General features: G+C 42.1%; 1 protein-coding gene across 2 annotated transcripts in view; it reads left to right on the top strand.

The window, feature by feature from the left end:
- SIK2 (salt inducible kinase 2) overlaps nucleotides 1–19,474 on the top strand; it is a 125,052-nt gene that overhangs the window by 67,078 nt on the left and 38,500 nt on the right. For both annotated transcript variants that reach the window (XM_075279783.1, XM_075279782.1), the window contains exon 4: nucleotides 10,295–10,456. In XM_075279783.1, the coding sequence (XP_075135884.1) occupies nucleotides 10,295–10,456 (162 nt within the window). The remainder of the gene's footprint in view (nucleotides 1–10,294; nucleotides 10,457–19,474) is intronic.

Here is a 19,474-nt window from a genome sequence, read left to right as displayed (position 1 = left end):
AACACTACCTTTGGATTGGAGGATCCCGATGATTTTGGTGGGACTCACGAACAGCAGATGTTCTCATAATATTGGTCACGCTATTGTATCCCTAAATACGTTGACCATACTCCTGGTTGTTAGGACATGCCGAAGTTCTGTGGTCGGCTCTCCAAAAAGTCTGGAACAACCTTTTTCAAAAACTGTGTACCTAGAAAAATTGATGAACCAAGGACAGTCACACCAAATATTAATGCGATTAATATCTTTTTTTTTTTTTTTTCTGCATGCTCGTTTATTAAAAAAAAAAATTAACACATAGTATTTTTCCTAAAAATTTTGCACAGTACTGTCGGTGTATCTTATAGTTAAATGAAAATTAAAACTATCCCCATGGCATAAGTACAAAAACTTTAAATCATGTTAAAAAAAAAAACCTAAAAATTTATTTTTTTTGCAGTAGACAATATTGATCAAATACAAATCCAACAACTTTAAATTATATTTATCATATTTTGTCAAGACTGTAGCAGCTTGTACATCTGTAGCGTCCTTTATGATACATATGATATATGCCATAGAAAAACTATAGAAAATAATATATAATGTAATGTACAAAAAAAAAAAGCACTACAATAAAGTACAACATAAAGCAAAGTCTTGTATAGCTGTATCAAGCAAACAATAAAAAAAAAAAACGTTATGACTAAAAAAAAAAACAAAATAAAATTGTTCTGGTCCTCAAGATCAAAATTTTGGCAGGTCCTTAAGGATTTAAGGACGTTTATGTATGTTTTGTTGGCTCTTTGTCACTAATATAGTAAAAATTACAACTTATTATAAAGTTATATCAAAGTGTGTGTTTTAATGTGTGACTGTTTTTCTTATAAGTAGAATTTTTGAATCGTAGGGTGTCTTGAGAAATATAAGATGAGTCTTATAACTGGGTTCCGTTTTTTTTTTTTTTTTTTTTACTATATAAGGTCGCTGCTCATTTTTCTTTTTCAACTTCAAATTGAAATCTCTGGTGTGACTTCAATGTTCCCCCTCCCTCCATTGCTAAATTCCCCTGTCGGACGAAGAATAAGTATCACAAGCAGATGCCAAGAGCTTGCCTGCGTCATCCACAGCACTTTGTAAATATTCTGTTCATAGGACTGCTAACAAGCCATCATTTATCACCTCCCTGGTGAAGTGTAACATGAGAGCCGTCCTAGCTGAGGAAAGTCACGTTCTAGCCCTTGCTGTGTCACAGAGGCCAGTAGCACATTATTTACGAAATCCAGAGGTTTAGCTGACCGACCCAAAATCCTGACCTTCAGTGGTAAATCGAGACGTGGCCCCTAAACAGTGAGACTCTTTTTGGTGGTCAAATTTTAAAGGTACTTTAAACAGTAACTATGTTCACATGTACTAGGTTTCCACTGTGGATTTTCGGCCATGGATTTGGCTGCAGAACTGCAGTAAAAGCTGTGATGAATGTTTAGCAAAATTCGCATGTTTCAGTGCAAGCAACATGCGTGAGAGGTATATCATGAAGCTTCTGAACTCCATAACAAAATCTGTACATGGCCGCATAGCTATAATGTATTGTTTATAGTACTGGTCTCTTCATATTAGGAAGAAGCCCTTAATGGCTTCCCGAAGGCGCCTGGGTGCAATCGCACCCTCTACAACTGCTTACGGTAGTTACCCCACTGACCTGGAGTACAGGGACCAAGGGTGAACAACCTAGGCCTAGGTGTTGGCTAGGTGACACTAAGAATAGTCATTAGGGAAGACTTATGACTCCTCCCTGGGGTAAAATGTGCCAAAACTTGGCACATCTAGGTTGAAATCTAATATTTATAACATGCTAGACAAACGAATGTGTCTTTGTGTGAAAGAGAGGGTGAGTCAAATGTGGCGAAATGTTGGCAGAAAATTCTGACCCAAGAAAGTCAACTGATATTTCATATAAGGACATTCTCAACATACACCCAAATTTATCATATAGCATCTGTCACTTTGATAGATCTGTAGCATTTTCGAATTATAATATTAATTATTTTGGGTATTTGTAATCCAACCTGTGGAATATGACCTTTACTTTTTTCATAAACCTTTAATTAGCAAAAAATGGGTTACATGAAATGTAATATCTATGTAAGTACGTGGATCTCTACGTACATATTCCAGCCATGACCCCCAACTGTGACACAGGCCCTGAGATCAGTATTTTTAACACTTCTAAAAATGGCACAGACAAATATTTTGGAACCTAAATAGTGCATACTATATGCAGACAGCTTCCTGTATGTGGCCATGGATATAACATGGCACCTAAGACCAGTTTCAAATTGACCTAATGCAGCCGCATTGTAGTATCCATATCACAGGTTCAGCCCTGGCCACCTTATATGCGCTTTCACTGAACTGAACATGGATCACATGTCCACGGTTTTTATAGTAATTTAGATAGTTGCGCTATTACACCAAACAACATTCCCTATAAATGCGCCATATTTACGACCCTATAACCCAATGTTTCCCAACCATTTCAGACTTGAGGTACCATGTAATCTTACAGGGAACCACTACTAAATTTTGTACTGAAAGAGGGAAAAAATGTCAGTCTTTTGATTTTAGCACTGTTTTTGAATTTACAGAATATTTCAAATAAATTTTTATTCATAAAATTGAAACCCTCAAAAACTACATCAAAGCTGCATTTTTTCCCATGCAAAATTCATCTTACACCTTCACTCACCGTAAACTCAGTCACCAAGCTCCCTTAGTTTACTCTGACATGTTATAATATTCCATAGTACCTCCTACTTAGATTATAACGCTCAGTATATTGAGCTATATAAATGTCATCCTTGCCCAGCTCCATTCCCATAGAGCTGTGTGCTCCTCTCTTCCTCTTGTCCTCCGGCTTGATGCAGCAGGTCTGAATGGTGGAGCAGGAAGCTAAAGGCTTCACCATTGTATTCAACTATATCTGTGCCCTGAGGATGCAGATATCATTGAGAACATGCATCCATCTTCCCATCACTGTGTCATGGTCTGGTATCTGGCTGCAGCACGTAGGGTGGGAATCGCTGCTATAGCCTAAAGCTGTTTGTTCTATCCCTGTCAGCTTACAGGAATAATAAAGGTGTATTTTTAAGATTAAACCATATGGATGAAACAAGGCAGTGGTGAATGTGAATATGTCACTTAGGTCTGGGGGTCGCTTGTTCTCATTACGGCGATTAAGCTGGTGGCAGTGCTCCCTGGGAAAAAAATTATGCAAATGAATATGCTCTCTAGTACCATCTATAGGTAGCCACCTTGGAAGTCCAGGTCTGACCTAGATATTGTTACTTTATTAAATATCAGACGCCTATAAATATGAATAAACCTGGTGAATGTATTGTCCGCGGTGCGAATACCTCCAGAGCGTATAATATTGAGTTTCCCCCAGAAGCAGCAGGGTTAATAGCTCGGTGAAATCTGCTTTGTGTATGTGCTGCCTGTTAGCTGGAGGAATGCAGGTGCGTATACCCCTGGGTCTGAGTAATGACTCCAAAACATACTGGGACATTTAGCAGAGATTATTCCGGCGCTGACGTGGTTGCCTGTATCACTCAAGCAGCTCATTAGGAACAGCTCAGAGGAGGTTTGAAGGTCAGTGGTCTCCAATAGGACTCTGTTAGAGAGGGATTGTAATTAGGATCTGTGCTGAAAGTAACATTTAGCCTGAAATCCCCAGTTCCTCTTCCAGTGCTAGAACGCCGCTATGATTACTTCTTATTACTTGAGAACGGCTCTCATAATCCAGACATGTTCTGTGAATTTCCACACTGGTGTCTGTCTTTGTTTGCCTGACTAGATCAGGAATCGAGAAAGGAATGTGAAGTTGAAAATGCGGCCTGTCAAATCTCGGAGCCTAAAAGGTTTCTAAGGTGCAATTTACCAGGAACATCTAAAATCCAGTTATAAAAGGCAAGAATGATATAAAATATATCTTTAGCCTATATAAGGGCTCGTTCATACAACAGGGTGCTGACCACGTAGAGTGTTAAAGGATCTATTCACACCGGCCGTTGCTTTAATGGTCCGTGTGAATGATTTGGAGAAAAAATGGCACCTGTATTATTTTGGACCCAGTTCACAAATCCTGCAATAGACTCATGTTTGAGTTGAACAAACGCTTGCTAACTAATAAACGTTTTTCCTGACTTTCCCTGTATTGAATTGGGAAAAGGGAATAATCCGGTGCCAGATCTCTCTACTGTGAGACGAAATGGTTGTCTATGTCGACGTACCCCTCAGATGTGAGATATTGAACTTGTCCTGCAGAAATCGGCCATTTTGGAAAACGTTCTTATGAATAGGAGTCCCTGTTAGATATCTTTCACTCATCTTCATTTTGGGTGTTAGTTGATCTGTGAAAAATTTTCCAATTTGTTTGGAATGTGAACATCGGCATTAGGGGTTATCTACTTTTCTCGATGGCATCAGATTATTTTAAGGCCAGTAGACACCGCAAACACATAAGCATTAGTCCTGTACTCTAACCATGTGGAATCCATGTGACTTTACCAAGCCTAGAGGGATGGGCGCAGTTTGGCATGTGGTTCCTTGGATATCAAAACAGCTCATCTTGCCACTTATGAAATATTGTTATGAATAACAAGTTTCCAGGATGGATAATGACCCCGGAAACAGATGACTGAAGATTGTGTACACTCAACACTATCTATAGAGATAAGTGTCTTTCATGACGTATGAAGAGCTAAACCCCGATCTTTGTCTGTGATGTTATTTAATCTGGAAATCTGTTTTGTTCCTGTTCTTCTCCATATAAATGCTGTTCTTGTAGGAACCATTAAAAGGGGAACTTGGGGGAGTAACATAAATGATCTCGATATGTACCAATAATACGCTCTTAACTAGGAAGAACTGTGCCTCATGGTAGGGGCGGCTAAATTATTGTCTTATGGGATCTGACTAAACATTGATAAAACCAAGGCCAGGGTTTAGCATTAAAAGGGGTTTTCACGGGCCGAAGGCTCCCTGAGAGCAGGAATACATTATGGGGTTCCCTATAGTAATAATGATCTTAAAGCAACACTCCAGCATGTCTTAGCTATGCAAGATAGTCATGGAAGTAGATTCGGTCATCCATGTCTACCACTTGTCAATGTCTGTTTGTGGTTTCTGCAAATCAATAAAGAGCAAATGTTAAAATAGAGCCTGCGGGACTTTAGACTGAGAGGATGATGTCATCAAAGGTCCTGCAAGCTGCACCAGCTACGCCTGATGACTTCAAAAAGTAATTGGGTTATGGGGCCTGACTGGCGTAGGGGCGGGGGACGGTAGGTGAGAGTACCGGGCTATAGGGAATTACATAGGCTTCCTCTAGGAGATCCAGTTTCTGCCTTTCTGTATCTTACTTGGCTATGAAATTTCATGCGTGCACATTAGATATACCGTAGAATTTAGGTTTAGAGCCCCCCTGAGTACAGAGCATGAATGATTCCTTGTATAGAAAATCCACAAGGTCTGTGATATTATCTCTACCTGATGGATTGGTGTGATTTCGTAAACCCTGTTCATCACTTACTTTGGCCGATGATTGGACTAGAAAGCGCTGCTCCCATAGCTATACAAGGGGACTTTCATCAAATTCCAGTAGGTTTTTGGAGGATTTCCATGTCCTAGACCTGCAGTGTGTGGATGAGCTATTGTAAAATCTCCTTTTCTAGTGCGATGATATGCCACAGATTTTCTGCTTCCATTCAAAATCTGCAGCATATCTGCCACATGTTAACATACTCTTATCATAACGAAAAAAATTAAATTTTTGATAGAATAATTTTTTTTTGTGGCAGAATATATTGGTATTAAAGATGAGCAAACTTCTGAAGCTTTGTTTCATCCAGTGTTCAAACTTTTTCGGATTGAACCGAATGTGAAGTTGTTATACTTTGGGGTCTGAAGAAAGTAATAGGTGGAGGCCCAGGAAAGGGTGACAAAAAAAACAAACAAACATACTCCCCTTCCCTTCCCTCCTTTGGACCTTCTTGTGGCGTCCAGCACTCTGTCTATGCCTCCTTGAAGCATCTGACACTCTTCGTTGACATCATGTGCCCCAGTGAAGACAAAAAGAGAGCCACACCGAGTGGATCCTCGTGTATGAAATAAGACAATGGGCCAAAATCAAATGGGACAAAATGCCCACTCACCTGGTGGGGTTGTGCAATGGCACAACACCCTAAAAGCTCGTAATGCCCTAATGGTAAGGGCCAACAAGGCAGCAGCTGTAGATGTCACACAGACGTGAAGATGCAGAAAGGTATGGACCAGCCTCCTCTCAGGATTCGTTGGGCCCCTGTGGATTGAAATTTGTACACTTGAGAAAGGGCTTTTTAGCCAGAAACGCGTTGTGTATGTCAATAAAGGAGTACTTTTATCACGTGCGGTCAAGTGCTGTTTTCCTTTGGCCGAGTCCTGAGAGGAGGCTGGTCCATACCTTTCTTAATCATGTGCCCCAGGACACTGCTGAGGACTATAATTGGGCCTTAATGATGACATGATCATGCCACGACTCCAATCTATAATAGCTTCTCGCGATGCATGTCATGGTGGCCATTTTAGTTGGTCCAAGATGAATCCCAAATTGTTTGGCTTCATTACGAACCAAACAATTTGGAAGGTTCTTTTCGATTTCGGTTTGTTACAAACAGATTTGCCCATCTCTAATTGGTACAATATATAAAATATAAGATAATACTCTATAAACTTGGTATAATCTATTAAAAAGTTACATTGCATCAAAAATTGTCACATCTATGGGACACTTACACATTAATTCTCGTCTGTATTCCCGAAATTTCTAATAGCCTCTATACCTGGAAGATCCATTAAAAGTAAATCCATCACCTCCTCCGAGTAGTTCTCGCCCTCCCGGACTGAATTAGGTTTTGTACAACTGTGGCCAATATCAATTCTCTGAGAATTAATACTTCATGAACAGAAACCAGGTCTCATGAATATTAACACAGCGGTGCCTTATTTTATGGCTCTCATTACTTGAGAAATGGGGCTATAGGTCCACCTTCCCCTTGTACGAGATAATTGCCGTGGAAGTTGCGGTGACGGCTGCGATATCTTTATATTATTTCAGAGATTACGGTTTAATTATCTGTCTGTAATTATCATTGTAACGAGAGCAAGCCACCAATAATTCAGCCTGTAATTATGTATATTCATTGCAATGATCCTGTATTACACGATATCTGTTTATGTATATGGATAATAATTACTATCACAATTGTTAACAATTAACCTGCTGGTCAAGAAGGGTTAAAATTCTGTGGTCTTCGCACTTTCCTCTCAAATCGGGTGTTCGTGCTGCGGAGGCCTCTTTTAGCCGGCGCCGTGCCCAGAGCTGTGGCTATCGTAATCTCATCCAATGAAGGTGGTGTCTGTTTGTTTTTTTTTTGTTTTTTTTACTAAGCCTTGTTTATTAAGCTTATTTTTGGAAGATCCGTCTGTGACAACAAGTTCATAGTGACCCTGCAGTCCACAGGTAAAATGAAGGTTTCCATGGTACCCATCGAAATTGATAAACTAATGAGGGATTAAGGGAGTCTATCATTTGAAAAACTCATTTTCAACTAAAGGCACATTGGAATAGCCTTTTTAAAGGCTGTTCTACTTCTACCTTTACCTCTTTGATTCTCTCCGCCATTTCTTCAAAATTCGGTTTCTTCTAGCATGCTAATGAGTATCACAGAGCACCAGAAGCCCGCCCCCCAGCACTCCGAGCACCTCCCCCGTGTCCTTCCTGTCCACCGCCCCCTTTCATGCTTGTGCTCTGTCCCCTCCTCCTCTTCTTCGGAACTTGCACAGGCCTCTGACGCCGCGCTGTACCTATCTAAAATCTCACGCATGCGCAATCAGCTCTGCCACTGTAGATTTGGGCAGAGCTTAACTTTGGGGTAAGGAATCTCCTCTTTGCGCTCATATCCGCACAGTGTTGACGCAACTATAACCGATAGTGCTGTCAAAATGAAAGGGGAACAGCCATATGTCCGTCAAGGTAGCAGAGTCTTCTCGTTAAGCATGAATAAATTACAGCTTCCGGTATTCAGTGTAATAACCAATGTTAATTAATATTTAATATAGACAAACATTCAGCGTGTACGTTTTCAGCAGCACGTATAGTGCTTTGTATGAACTGGAAAGTGGGTCAGGTAAAAGAGCAAGCAGCCGTTTCACCTTAAAGGAAACCCGTCGCCGGAAAAATCCATCCGAACTACCTGCAGCATGTTATAGAGCAGGAGGGGCAGACTGATACATAGTTTGGGTGGAAAAGATTCTGTATAAATTGTATTTAAATCTCTGCTCATTCTGTGCTTAAAGGGGTTGTCCCATCACAAGGATCCTATCTATACTGCTTGTTAATGTGGATGTAAGACTTTTTTCCTAAATACACTGCTTCAGCAAAACTGCTTTGTGTGTCCACTATATTACTTTATTCAATTCATTATTGACACAGCCCTTGACTTATCTTTGACTTATCTGCTCAAAAGTCAAGTGATGTATCTGCTGCTCTCAGGGGGGAGGGAGGAGGGGCTAAGTGCACGGGAGCGAGCCTGTGTATCTAACTATTCCTGTGTCTACACCACATGTGACCTAGGTCCTGCACTCAGATATAGGAGAGGAGCTGCATTCATTTCTGAACTCGTCTTCTGTTCTCCCAGTTATCAGGCTAGCTAATTCAATTGTGTTCATTATGGCAGAGACAGGCAGTCTCAGTATGTAACACAGAATGGAGTTGCTCCTGCCTGTACTTCATAGTCCAATATTGTGCATATAGTGTTGTTTGAGGACCTTTGATGACATCACAGGCCCTTTAGCCGCCCCATAGGATCACGCTATGCTGTGGGCTGAGCTAGACACTAATTTGGGGGCGGAGTTAAACGGTATGTTGCATGTAAAACCCCGCCCACCAAATGACGCAAGAAACCAGGAAGAAAGAAGATTTTACAGCAGTGAAGACTGGTGTATGCGACGTGGGAATATCCCTTTAAGAGTCCAGTGGGCGGTCCTAAACAGTGATTGACAGCTGTCTCACCAAGCACGGTCATCCAGCCTTTCCAGGCTCCTGAACGCATCGCTATTATGTTGCATAGTTTAGCAGACTCGGTCTTTATTGATTTATCTCTTTTACGCAGTGAGCTTACAAAGCTTTACAGTATTTCACATAGAAAGACGCAAGAAGAATTGTTTCATGTGTGGGTTTTGACTTGATTGAATAGATGGCCTGTGACCCCGGCATAACTCGTGGAACAAGTGACCCATATTTTGACATGTTCCACTAATAAGTTTTCTAGCAGAATGTCTGTTGTGATAAGAATGGGAATCAGTCAGATTTCCTGGAATGAAGAAGCCGTTCTATTCCTGGAAAATTGCCAGAAAAACACATCTATTATAGAAGGCATCATCATACGCGCTAACACTGTTAACTTCTCCCAAATATGTTTTTGAGATTTTTGTTTTGCTTTTTAATTAAAAATAAAATAATTTTAAAAAAAACAATAAAAATTACAAACAAAAATTGGGAATAAATCGACTGATGGAATGAGACCATAGGCATGAAGGATAAAATAATCAGCTGGGTCAACTGCTTTCAGTTGGTCTGCACCCACAGCAATCCCCCTTTTAATTTTGTTAAGGTGTTGTGTATAGGCGTTAGCTACTTTGTCCAGTTATACAGTATATTGGACACCATGATAGTCAATAGAGTCGGTCGGGTGTCATTTGTGTCAGGTATGTGATAGATTCAGAAGATCTGAGTTTCGTTGTTTACTCCTGTGATGGAACCGAGAAGCTGAATGTCCACCCTCGAACATCAGTCCACACTGAGAAATTTCTTAGTATATTTTCATAGCAGTTGAACTTCCATTGTTTTTGTTCCAGTGATCCAAATTCCATGCTTAGACTTGGTTAAATGATAGATTTCTACTACTTTCTGCCACCACTAGAGGGTGCTTAGGAGTTCTCTGCGTACTGTTTATACATTAAACTCAATGGTAACACGGTATGCTGTAAGTTCCTTTGCTCCCTCTATTAATCTCCTGGGCCCCTTATTTTTTTGGTAGATGACATATATATATATATATATGCGTAATGTGACTGTAACCGTATGTTAGACCATAAGTAATAGGCAGTCACGTCTGATGCCATCAGTGAATGCCTTGCCACTGTCATGTCTGAATCATGTCTAGGAATGTATAGCTTCACATCTCTTAAGGTATTTTAACTCTCTCCTCCACAGATTACCTGGCAAACCATGGGCGCCTCAGTGAGTCCGAAGCAAGAAGGAAGTTTTGGCAAATCCTCTCGGCTGTGGAGTACTGCCACAATCACCATATTGTCCACCGAGATCTGAAGGCTGAAAATCTCCTGCTAGATAACCACATGAACATCAAGATAGCAGGTAAACTCTTCCTGATACTTTTGGTTTTATGGAGGAATTTATGAACTCATTTATGCCAGTTTTCTAGCGTACATGGATGGAAATGTCTTACAATTCGTTACCAGCTACTGATATAGCAGAGCCGAGGTCCTTAAAGGCAGCAGAGCTGAGCCTTGTCATTTGGCACATCGCATTACTGACCCCATGAAATTCTCTCAGCACTCCATCAAAGCAAAGCGAAAAACCACTTTATACATAAATGATTCAAGACATGTAAATAGATTGGTAATCGCACATGTAGTTGAGTTCTGTGATGTCACCACTCAGCTTTTCATCTGTGTAATGTCCTGAGTTTATAGCCATTGCCAGGCTCAAATGGGTTTAACTAAGGTGAAGGGACGAGCATGTAAAAGGGTCGGGAAATATCATATATATCTGTAGTTTGTGTAAAATTTTACTGAACTTTCTGTTAATACTCCTGCTGATGTTTTGATCCAACCTATTAATATGTAAGAGGGCCTCCATCTTTCCTTTGACCACCGATGTCTGGGTATGAAGGAAGAGGGGGTAGTAAGGTTTGGACAATTGGACTACATCATACCTGATTCTTTTGGAGAGATCAGCTGCTGTCCGAGGTCAGAATACATATATACTTGCATGAATCCAGCGTGTACATGTATGGAACAGACGACAGTTGTCTATGGGATGAGCGCCATCTACAATGGATGGTGAGGCTCAAGACTATTTTACGTTAGACGATGTCCAGCGAATTATCGGGAAGTACCAATCATAGGATCAGTCATTTGATACTTGGCCTGTATAAGGATGTGTCCACACATGCAGATTTTCAGGTGCAGTTTGCCAAGCTGTTGATCATAAAAGGAGCAAGTGTATGGAGAATAGATATAAATTTTTTTATCCAATTCACTTCTGGTTTTGACATCAATACCAACTTACCCTAAAAGTACCAATTGTTGGATGAGCACACCATAGACGGCAGGGTGTCTTCTATGTATGTTACTTGTATGACTTTTACAGCCTGGCTACTTCCAGTATATACTGCTCTAGCTGTAGGCAGACGTCGCTCACCTCCTCCTGCTCTGGTGGGATTCCTGCAGTCAGTCGTGTCGGCGCTATACATTCCACATTTCCATGTAATTATAATAGGTTCATGTCATTACATGAGGCCTTGTGATAATGAGTCAGGGTCATAAAGACGTTCTGAAGTAGTTGCAACATCATAGGGAAAGCGAGCACTGCTTTTATACACATGGGGGTGTAAATTGAGAAACTAGCTTCGTCACGGGTATAAGTCATAGCATTGGCTCACTGTCTCATTACTTGTGTACGCTTTGCTGAGGCGGCTGTTTCCGTATTCACTAGTGACTATAGATATATGGCTGCATATTACACTCAGGAGGAGGTTCACCGCTCATGAGTATTGCCTACAGATTTACAATCCAGCATCAGGTTTTTGGTTTGTTCTTTTGCCCCTCTTACTACCTGCTGGCTATAACCAGTAGATAGATTTAGTTATGGCTTATGGAAGTAGCGGCACCAACTGGCTCAATAACACACGAATACTACAGAGGTGGCCTCCTACCCTAGAAGAATGAGTTATATGGAAGGATATTCATGTATTGTAGTGGAAATGCTGTTTCTGTGGCTCTACGGTGTGCATAGGGCCTAATAATGGTATAGGGTATTAAAGGGGTTTTCCACCAGGGATCTGTCAGGCCCAGTTTTGAGTGGTTTGGAGTCACACTCCGGTTTCGGAATATGACTCCATATTTTAGATTTAATTATACAATTGACTGCACTGTACTTGCATCGAACCCCGGAGATGGAGAAGGGTAAAACATGGCTGGGGATATTTCGGTCACGTAATACTGTGGTCAGTGTGAATAACACTAAGTTACATAGGGGACAGGTAATCATTACCACTAAGGCTAAGTTCATATCTGCATAGGAGTCTGTGTCGGAGACTCCACCAAAAATCAGCAGGGCTGTATGGAGGACTCAGTATGAAAACTGCAGACACCTGGCAGACCCCACTACAGTCAATGGGATCCACCGGTGTCCGTGTGTGACCTCTGTTATAGCGGTCCGGTGCTCCGCACAAAACAGCTTTCACAAGGCGCCATTATGTATAAGCACAAGGTTAATTGAACCCTCCAATTTCAGCGGGATTGTACAGATGAGGGTGTGCTGATTCTCCCCTGACAGATGATGAATACGAAGGTGTTAAAATTCTCCATGCCCATGTCTGGCAGCTACTTGTACCCCTCTCCCAGTAGCACTGACATGCATGCATGGCCAAGCTGAGGGTGCACATGTATGCAGCAGTCAGGAGGAATTACAGATCTGTCAGCAATAGCTTGTTCATGTTGTCCGTGATGGTTTCTGCAGTATAAACAAACCAAATAAATGGCAAAGATGCTGCACATTATATTTTCTGACTCGATCACCAGCGATGACGTGGAGCTTCACTTTGACAGTCCCTTACTTTATCCATATTAGACAACCTGAATGTACAATGCTTACGATGAGGGAAGAGTTATGGGAATTAATTGACCTGCTCTTAAGGTCACAGTAATAGTCAATGCACTTAATGGACGTAGGCCTTTCTCATTGCTGCTGGTAATGTCTCAGATGAGCACACTTTATGTACGCTTTGTACGGATGGATTTGTGTGTTACCACAGTCTGTGTGCTCTGGCTTACTTATTGTTAAAGGTAAGATCCGACCCAGCCCTTAGTCAATCTTACAAAGCACAAAGCCCAATATAGAAGTGGTATAGGTAGGTGTGCATGCACAAGGGCACGGGGCCTGTATGGCAGTGTAAAGAGACCCTATGACTCCATAGTAGGATGCACTACTGCAAATGCATTGTCAAGACCTATATACATTCTAGAAGAATACCTTTCCTAAGCCAGTCTTCAGGATTTGGTCCACCTTAGGTGGTCCTATTTACCAGAATTGAAACCTCTGCCAGCCATAGCTGGTGTACATTCACATAGGAACAAATAGCAATGGCTCTCTTTCAAGGTTACCTTGACTTTTGTCTGTTTGCTGATTTAGGGTTGCCCTCCAAACCTAGATCCTCTGCATAGTGCTCTGTCCCTTTTACTGACTGTAACGAGGAGAGGCTCCTTCTTCCACTTGCCTTGAATTCAGGATGCAAGGAAAACCCAAGATCCAACTGCAAAGTCTGCAAAGTCCCGCTAAGCCTTGGCCACAATAAAGTACATTCAGACTATGTTTGCAATTTCAGCTGCAAGCTGTCTCTGAAGACCCTTCTCTCTAATTCCAAGAGGGGAAACAAACTTGCACACTGTCATGTCCCTTCTTCGCAGGCCTGGGCCCCTCCTCATTGGCGGAACGGTAATACTTTTGATTGACTTGTAACTCAGTATGTGAGCAACGTGGTTGAGCCCAGAATAATCACTTGATAGAACAGAGGACCTGCCATTCGGGGTGGTCATGTGATCAAAGGACCTTCACATACAGAACATAGACAAAGGGAAACCATCATTGACAGCAACAACACAAAATCTCTTCAACACAGCATATGGTCACAAAGTAATTACCTGCAAAACATAAAGACAGAGATCACACTCAGTATGTAATAAAGTATTTCAAGCTAGAATTTTTTTTCGGAAGGGGTGGCCACTCTCTTACCACCTTACAGGAACAAGCAGAGTCATTGGGTTGATACTAGGAAATGGTGGTTACATGAAGGTTCTCCCTGCTGTGGCTTGGGTGCAGTCGGTGGCAATGCCTCGGCTCTTGGCAAGTTTGGTCTGGTGGGCTCCAACTCAGCCCGTCACAGATCATACACTTGGACCACAATGCAACTGAATGCTGTTGAGTCAAAGTGGTAGATAAATAAGGTTTTCCTAAAGGCAACCATAACCCTCTTGGTTTGAGGTGAATACGAGGTGGTCCTACCTACTGGTTCCACACCAGACCTGGGAGAACCTTCTTTTATACACTCCATTTTGGCATCTACCAAAATTTTACAGATCCAAAAGGTACCAACCTCTCTGTATTCATCAAATAGACATATGGGTGCACATTAGATACCCCATTCTACCTATATTGAGGATCTATTGCTCAGTAGAAAGTATAGGCAGTCCCCGATGATTGCAATAGTCGCGGCCACCAAGATTATTTTGTCTCTGTAGTATAGAGGAATCCGGTAGCGATAAAACTCTGGTCATTACACATGAGCGTTAGGTAGCTATAGCCACCATCTGCGTAAGTGGCGATAACTCATTTATTATGTATATAGAATAGCAAACGTAGCATAAAATCTTTCCCGATGAATCACTGAGCTCTGTTATATATTTTACATAAATGAAAAATGTGAAGCGAGGCACCTGGGATCCTTTGTTTAACCCTTCTGTGTGCTTGGCAGAGCCATTGCTTTACCATTTGAAGTCATTGTTGTCGTCCGCCCCTCCTTCCATCCGACGCTCGCGTCACTTCTGTGATGTCCAGATAAACAAACAATGTCTCAATAACCCAGGCTGGCTCTGATTCATCCCGCAGCTGCCTCTCCTCCACTTTCATTAAACAAATTTTATGTAATTATGGCTTTAAGCACTCCTGTCTTGAGAAAGAAGCACTTTACATGAAGATAATAATAAGGTGCCCATAAAGGAGCCATCGTTGTACATCTCCCAGGAACAGAGTTTGGGAGACTGTATACTGGCATCCAGCTGAAAATGTCATTTAGGAGGAGCATGGTGGACTGCTATCCATCGGTCTCGGCCAATCAGCATTGATCAGAAGAATGCAGATGATCACCTGACTCCTCCCAGTTGTCCATTTCAGTTGGATGTCAAGCACAGTGAACAGTCCCCAAACTCTGTATCTAACATATTGTGGTTTTTGCCACAAATCTGCAAGACCACGATTAATCCACAACCTGATTTAAGGGGAGATTTATTACAGTCATGAATAAGGTGCAATGCATAGATCTTCTATGCCCTGCAGAGGCAACACCTGAATCATTTGCAGGAAATCTGGAGCCTGGTATTGAAGACGTCCGTAAATCTGCCCCTCTGTTTATATAGCAGTGATCCTATAAGGTTGTGTTCATATGTTATGGACAAAACTTTTTTTTTTGCTATAATTTTCACATAACTGTGAGAAGAGAAGCAGTCTGTCAAGAACGTGTCATTACACCTTAAATAACAAATGCCACATTAAGCTCTGTTCACACTTCTCTCAGCTTCCTCCATCAGCAAATTCTGTCAATTTTGATGGGAAGAATAGTACAGCAGGAAGGGGGTACTCTACCCATCAAAATGACGGACACGCAGAACCTGGCGACACTCTAAGCCAATGGGGTCCATCATGTGAAGGAGCTGACACTCCATTATTTTCATTTTTCTGCTCCTATTACAAAATAGTAACTTGAGGAAAAATTGACAGAAGTGTGAACAGAGTTGGAGCAACACGGTGGCTCAGTGGTTAGCACTGCAGCCTTGCAGTGCTGGAGTCCTGGGTTCGAATCCCGCCAGGAACAACATCTACAAGGAGTTTGAATGTTCTCCCCGTGTTTGCGTGGATTTCCTCCCATTCTACAAAAACAAATTGTGATCCCTATATGGGACTCACAGTCTAAATAAAAAAAAAAAAAATTGTGAACAGAGTCTTAATATACTCTGTGCTAAAACATTTTCATCTGTGTTCATCAGTGTTCGGGTTTCCATTCCAGGACTCAAACGGAAACCTATCCGCATAAATAAGCAGTTGCCTAAGGAAACTCGCGGACCCCATAGACTATAATGGGGTCTGTGTGGTTTCCACATGAAACATGCGGAGAGAAAAGTGGTGCTTGCAGGACTTTTCTCTCCGCATGTTTTGTGCGGAAACCACACAGACCCCCTTAGGGCTCGTTCACACGGGCAGAGAGGGGGCGAATTATGGCGCGGAATCCACGTCATAATCCGCCCCGTCACAACGGTGGTCTAGGGAGACCGCTAACATCTTGCTGCTAGTGGAAAAAAGAAGTGAGCTGCCCCTTCTTCAGGCGGAATCCGCGGCTCATTCAGCTGCGGCGTCCGCCTCGCAACACCACCCTCCAGAGTCGGCCCATGCATTTGAGCCTACTCCGGAGGGGGAAGCCACGACAGTTGTGGCAGGCGGATTTTGGCCCGAGAGTGACGCAGCTCCCCGTGTCACGCTCAGTGCCAAAATCCACCCTTCTGCTCCCCGTGTGAACTTATCCTTATTGTCTATGGGGTCTGTGGGTTTCCCAGGTAACTTCTGTGTTTTTGTTAGTTTTTAAAAAAAATTCCTGAATGGAAACCCAAACGTGAATGTGAACCAGGCCTCATACTAAGCACTGAAGAAGTAGGTGTTGGGGTATCTGGTTTTGTATACACCTTGACTCAGTACTTAGCAGTCAGTACTGAATCTTCAAGAAGATCTGTTATCTATCAAGACATGTTTGTTTTAGTAAATAGTTGTATACCCCATGAAAATTTTTCTGTGGCCACACTCCCTTATGATAAAATCAACATCTCTTTTGGACGCAACATTCCCCTTTTCTGCGCGCCATGCCCCTTTTTGTTCGATATGGACACCAAATGGTTTCAGTGTTTGGGGCCTTACCCTCCCGCCGCCACCCGGCTGGTAACATTTAGGTATCAGTTTATTTCTAGGAGGAATAACAGAGGAACAGGACAATTCAGGCTTATAACACTGCACAATCCAGTTACTGAAATAGAAGTGTCAGAATAGTTGACATGTCCTATTTAACACACAATCTACCCGTTGCATGTCGTATTTCCGTAAAACCATAGAAGCCTTGTCTCTGTTCACCCTCCAGTAGTTCATCATGGACTTGCAGAAGTCAGATAAAGCCGCTAGTACAAGGATTACACCATCATGGGGCTCTTGTGTCTGAGAACACGGATCATACGTAGCTAAGTGACTTTGCACTTTTAAATGGCTTCCTGGCAACATGTTCTCCATGTGATAGTAGCAACCAAACAATTGTCAGTTTCTATTGAGAGACAAGCCAGCTCGATCCAGCCGCAAAGCTAAAACAGAGATGAAAAATAGAAAGGCAACCACATAATGAGAATGCAATGCAAACTGTGCAATTGTCTAGAGGAAGGAAGATGGCACACAGGATATGGGCTTCTCCGTGTTCATACAAATAGCAGCAACCAGCGCCTTATGCACAGATTCGGTAATATAATGTGTCGGTCCTTTCATCTGCCGTCCCATAATCCAGAATATCTGTTAATACGTCACTTGCTTATTCTGGCCCAGAACTGCGATTTCACTTTAGAATTAAAGTAATCCAAGGAAATTCTTTAAATACAAATAAAGTTATAGTATATATTATAGTATCATATTTTGTATAACATTTTTTTGCTATATGTTCTCGATTTATATACCCGACTTTTCTATATGTCTCGAATATCTAATCCTACATTTCCATATAACATATTAGGTCGTACAGTCATAAAGGAGAATTTCCCCATTAAATGTGATTTCCGGGACTTTAATAATGGCGGCGTAGGAGAGGTCATCAGTATGACATCAGTTCTGGTCCAACTCCTTGCACCTCCACTGACCAGCTGATTGAAGGGGGCACAGCTCCATTCGCTGTGTAGTGGCTGTGCATAGTATTGCAGCTCCGTCTCATTTACTGCTAGTTACTTCACCACCAATCTAATATGGGTGTCCTATCCATGTTTAAATGTTTTTTTTTCAAGTCTTTTATTATATCGATCCCCTAGACTTGGGTCATTAATATGTGATCAGTGAAAAGGTGGGAGGTGTCCAATCCCCATTATCCCCACCTCCTCCCTGTGCTTATGATGTCCCATTTATCAGAACCATGGAAGGGGGACAGTTCTGAGCTGTAATACCAAACACAGCCCCTACTCGGTGTCCAGTGCTGTCACCAGAATTCAGTATAGAGGCTGCAGCGCTCACCGGAAGGCTGATCTGTGAGAGTCCTGGTTGTAGGACCCCCACTGATCACATATTGATGACCCATCCTGACAATAAGTAATCAACATGTCTCAGAAAACCCCTTTAAGACCTCTGCATCTGCCAGGCTCAGAGCAAATATGGTTCCCTTGCCACAGCGAGACCTGCGGTGACCATGTGATTGCCAAGACTGCTGCCTTTATGTAGGAGTTGTAGTACCGCCCACTGGACTCCTAAACATAGAAAGAGCAAGAAATTAAATCATTATTTTCCCACAAAGCTATAGATCAATCTGTTCAGCTCCTCCTGCTATATACCATGCTGATCAAATACATGACAGATTCATGAGAGATTTCTTTTAAGAAATGAGATTCCTGCACCATTGATACTTTAAACCATAATATGACAATTGTCCCCCCCCCACACACACACAGATGTGACCATATGGAACAGTGCAAACACTGCGTCTTTGTCCATACATAAGGTATGTACATAGATAAGATGTACGTGGGTGAACCTTCAACGCACTTAGGGGGTCACTGTAAAACCGTCCCTACATAAGGATATTGGGAGAGGCCTCGTGCTCGGTCATCTTAACGGCAGTCTTGTGAAATCCTTCTGCAGCGAAGTAAAATCACATGATATCTTGGGGAATGTGTAGAATTAATTTGTTCCTTTGCTCCGCTGCCTCTCATTAATTGCTGAATGAGTGTGCACAAGCAACACGTAGACACAGTCAGTGCAGCTGCTCATGCATACAGCTGTGCGAGAGTGAAGCAAGGTGAAAGGGACTGCTTTCCTTTTGCAGCTCCCCCGATAGCTGGCTCTGTCTCGCTGACGGACAGCTCGCTCGGCATTGACGTCAAGAACAGCTCATTAACATTCAGGGCATGAAATGGGTCAGATCTGACAATTAGCTGTCCCAATCTCTCTCCTACCTTCCCGTTATCAGCGTCGTCTTCCCGCCCAATCATCCGCTACCTCTACATTACCATAATCACAAAGGGGAGCGCAGCGCAGACTGCTGGTAATTAGGCGCCTAATAATTAATCCTACATGTCCTACACAGCTTTCCAA

This window comes from Leptodactylus fuscus, chromosome 6, assembly GCF_031893055.1.
Source record: "Leptodactylus fuscus isolate aLepFus1 chromosome 6, aLepFus1.hap2, whole genome shotgun sequence".
In the NCBI taxonomy this organism is placed as follows: Eukaryota; Metazoa; Chordata; class Amphibia; order Anura; family Leptodactylidae; genus Leptodactylus; species Leptodactylus fuscus.
The sequence above is the reverse complement of the archived record's forward strand: the minus strand, read 5'-3'. Positions and strand labels throughout refer to the sequence as shown.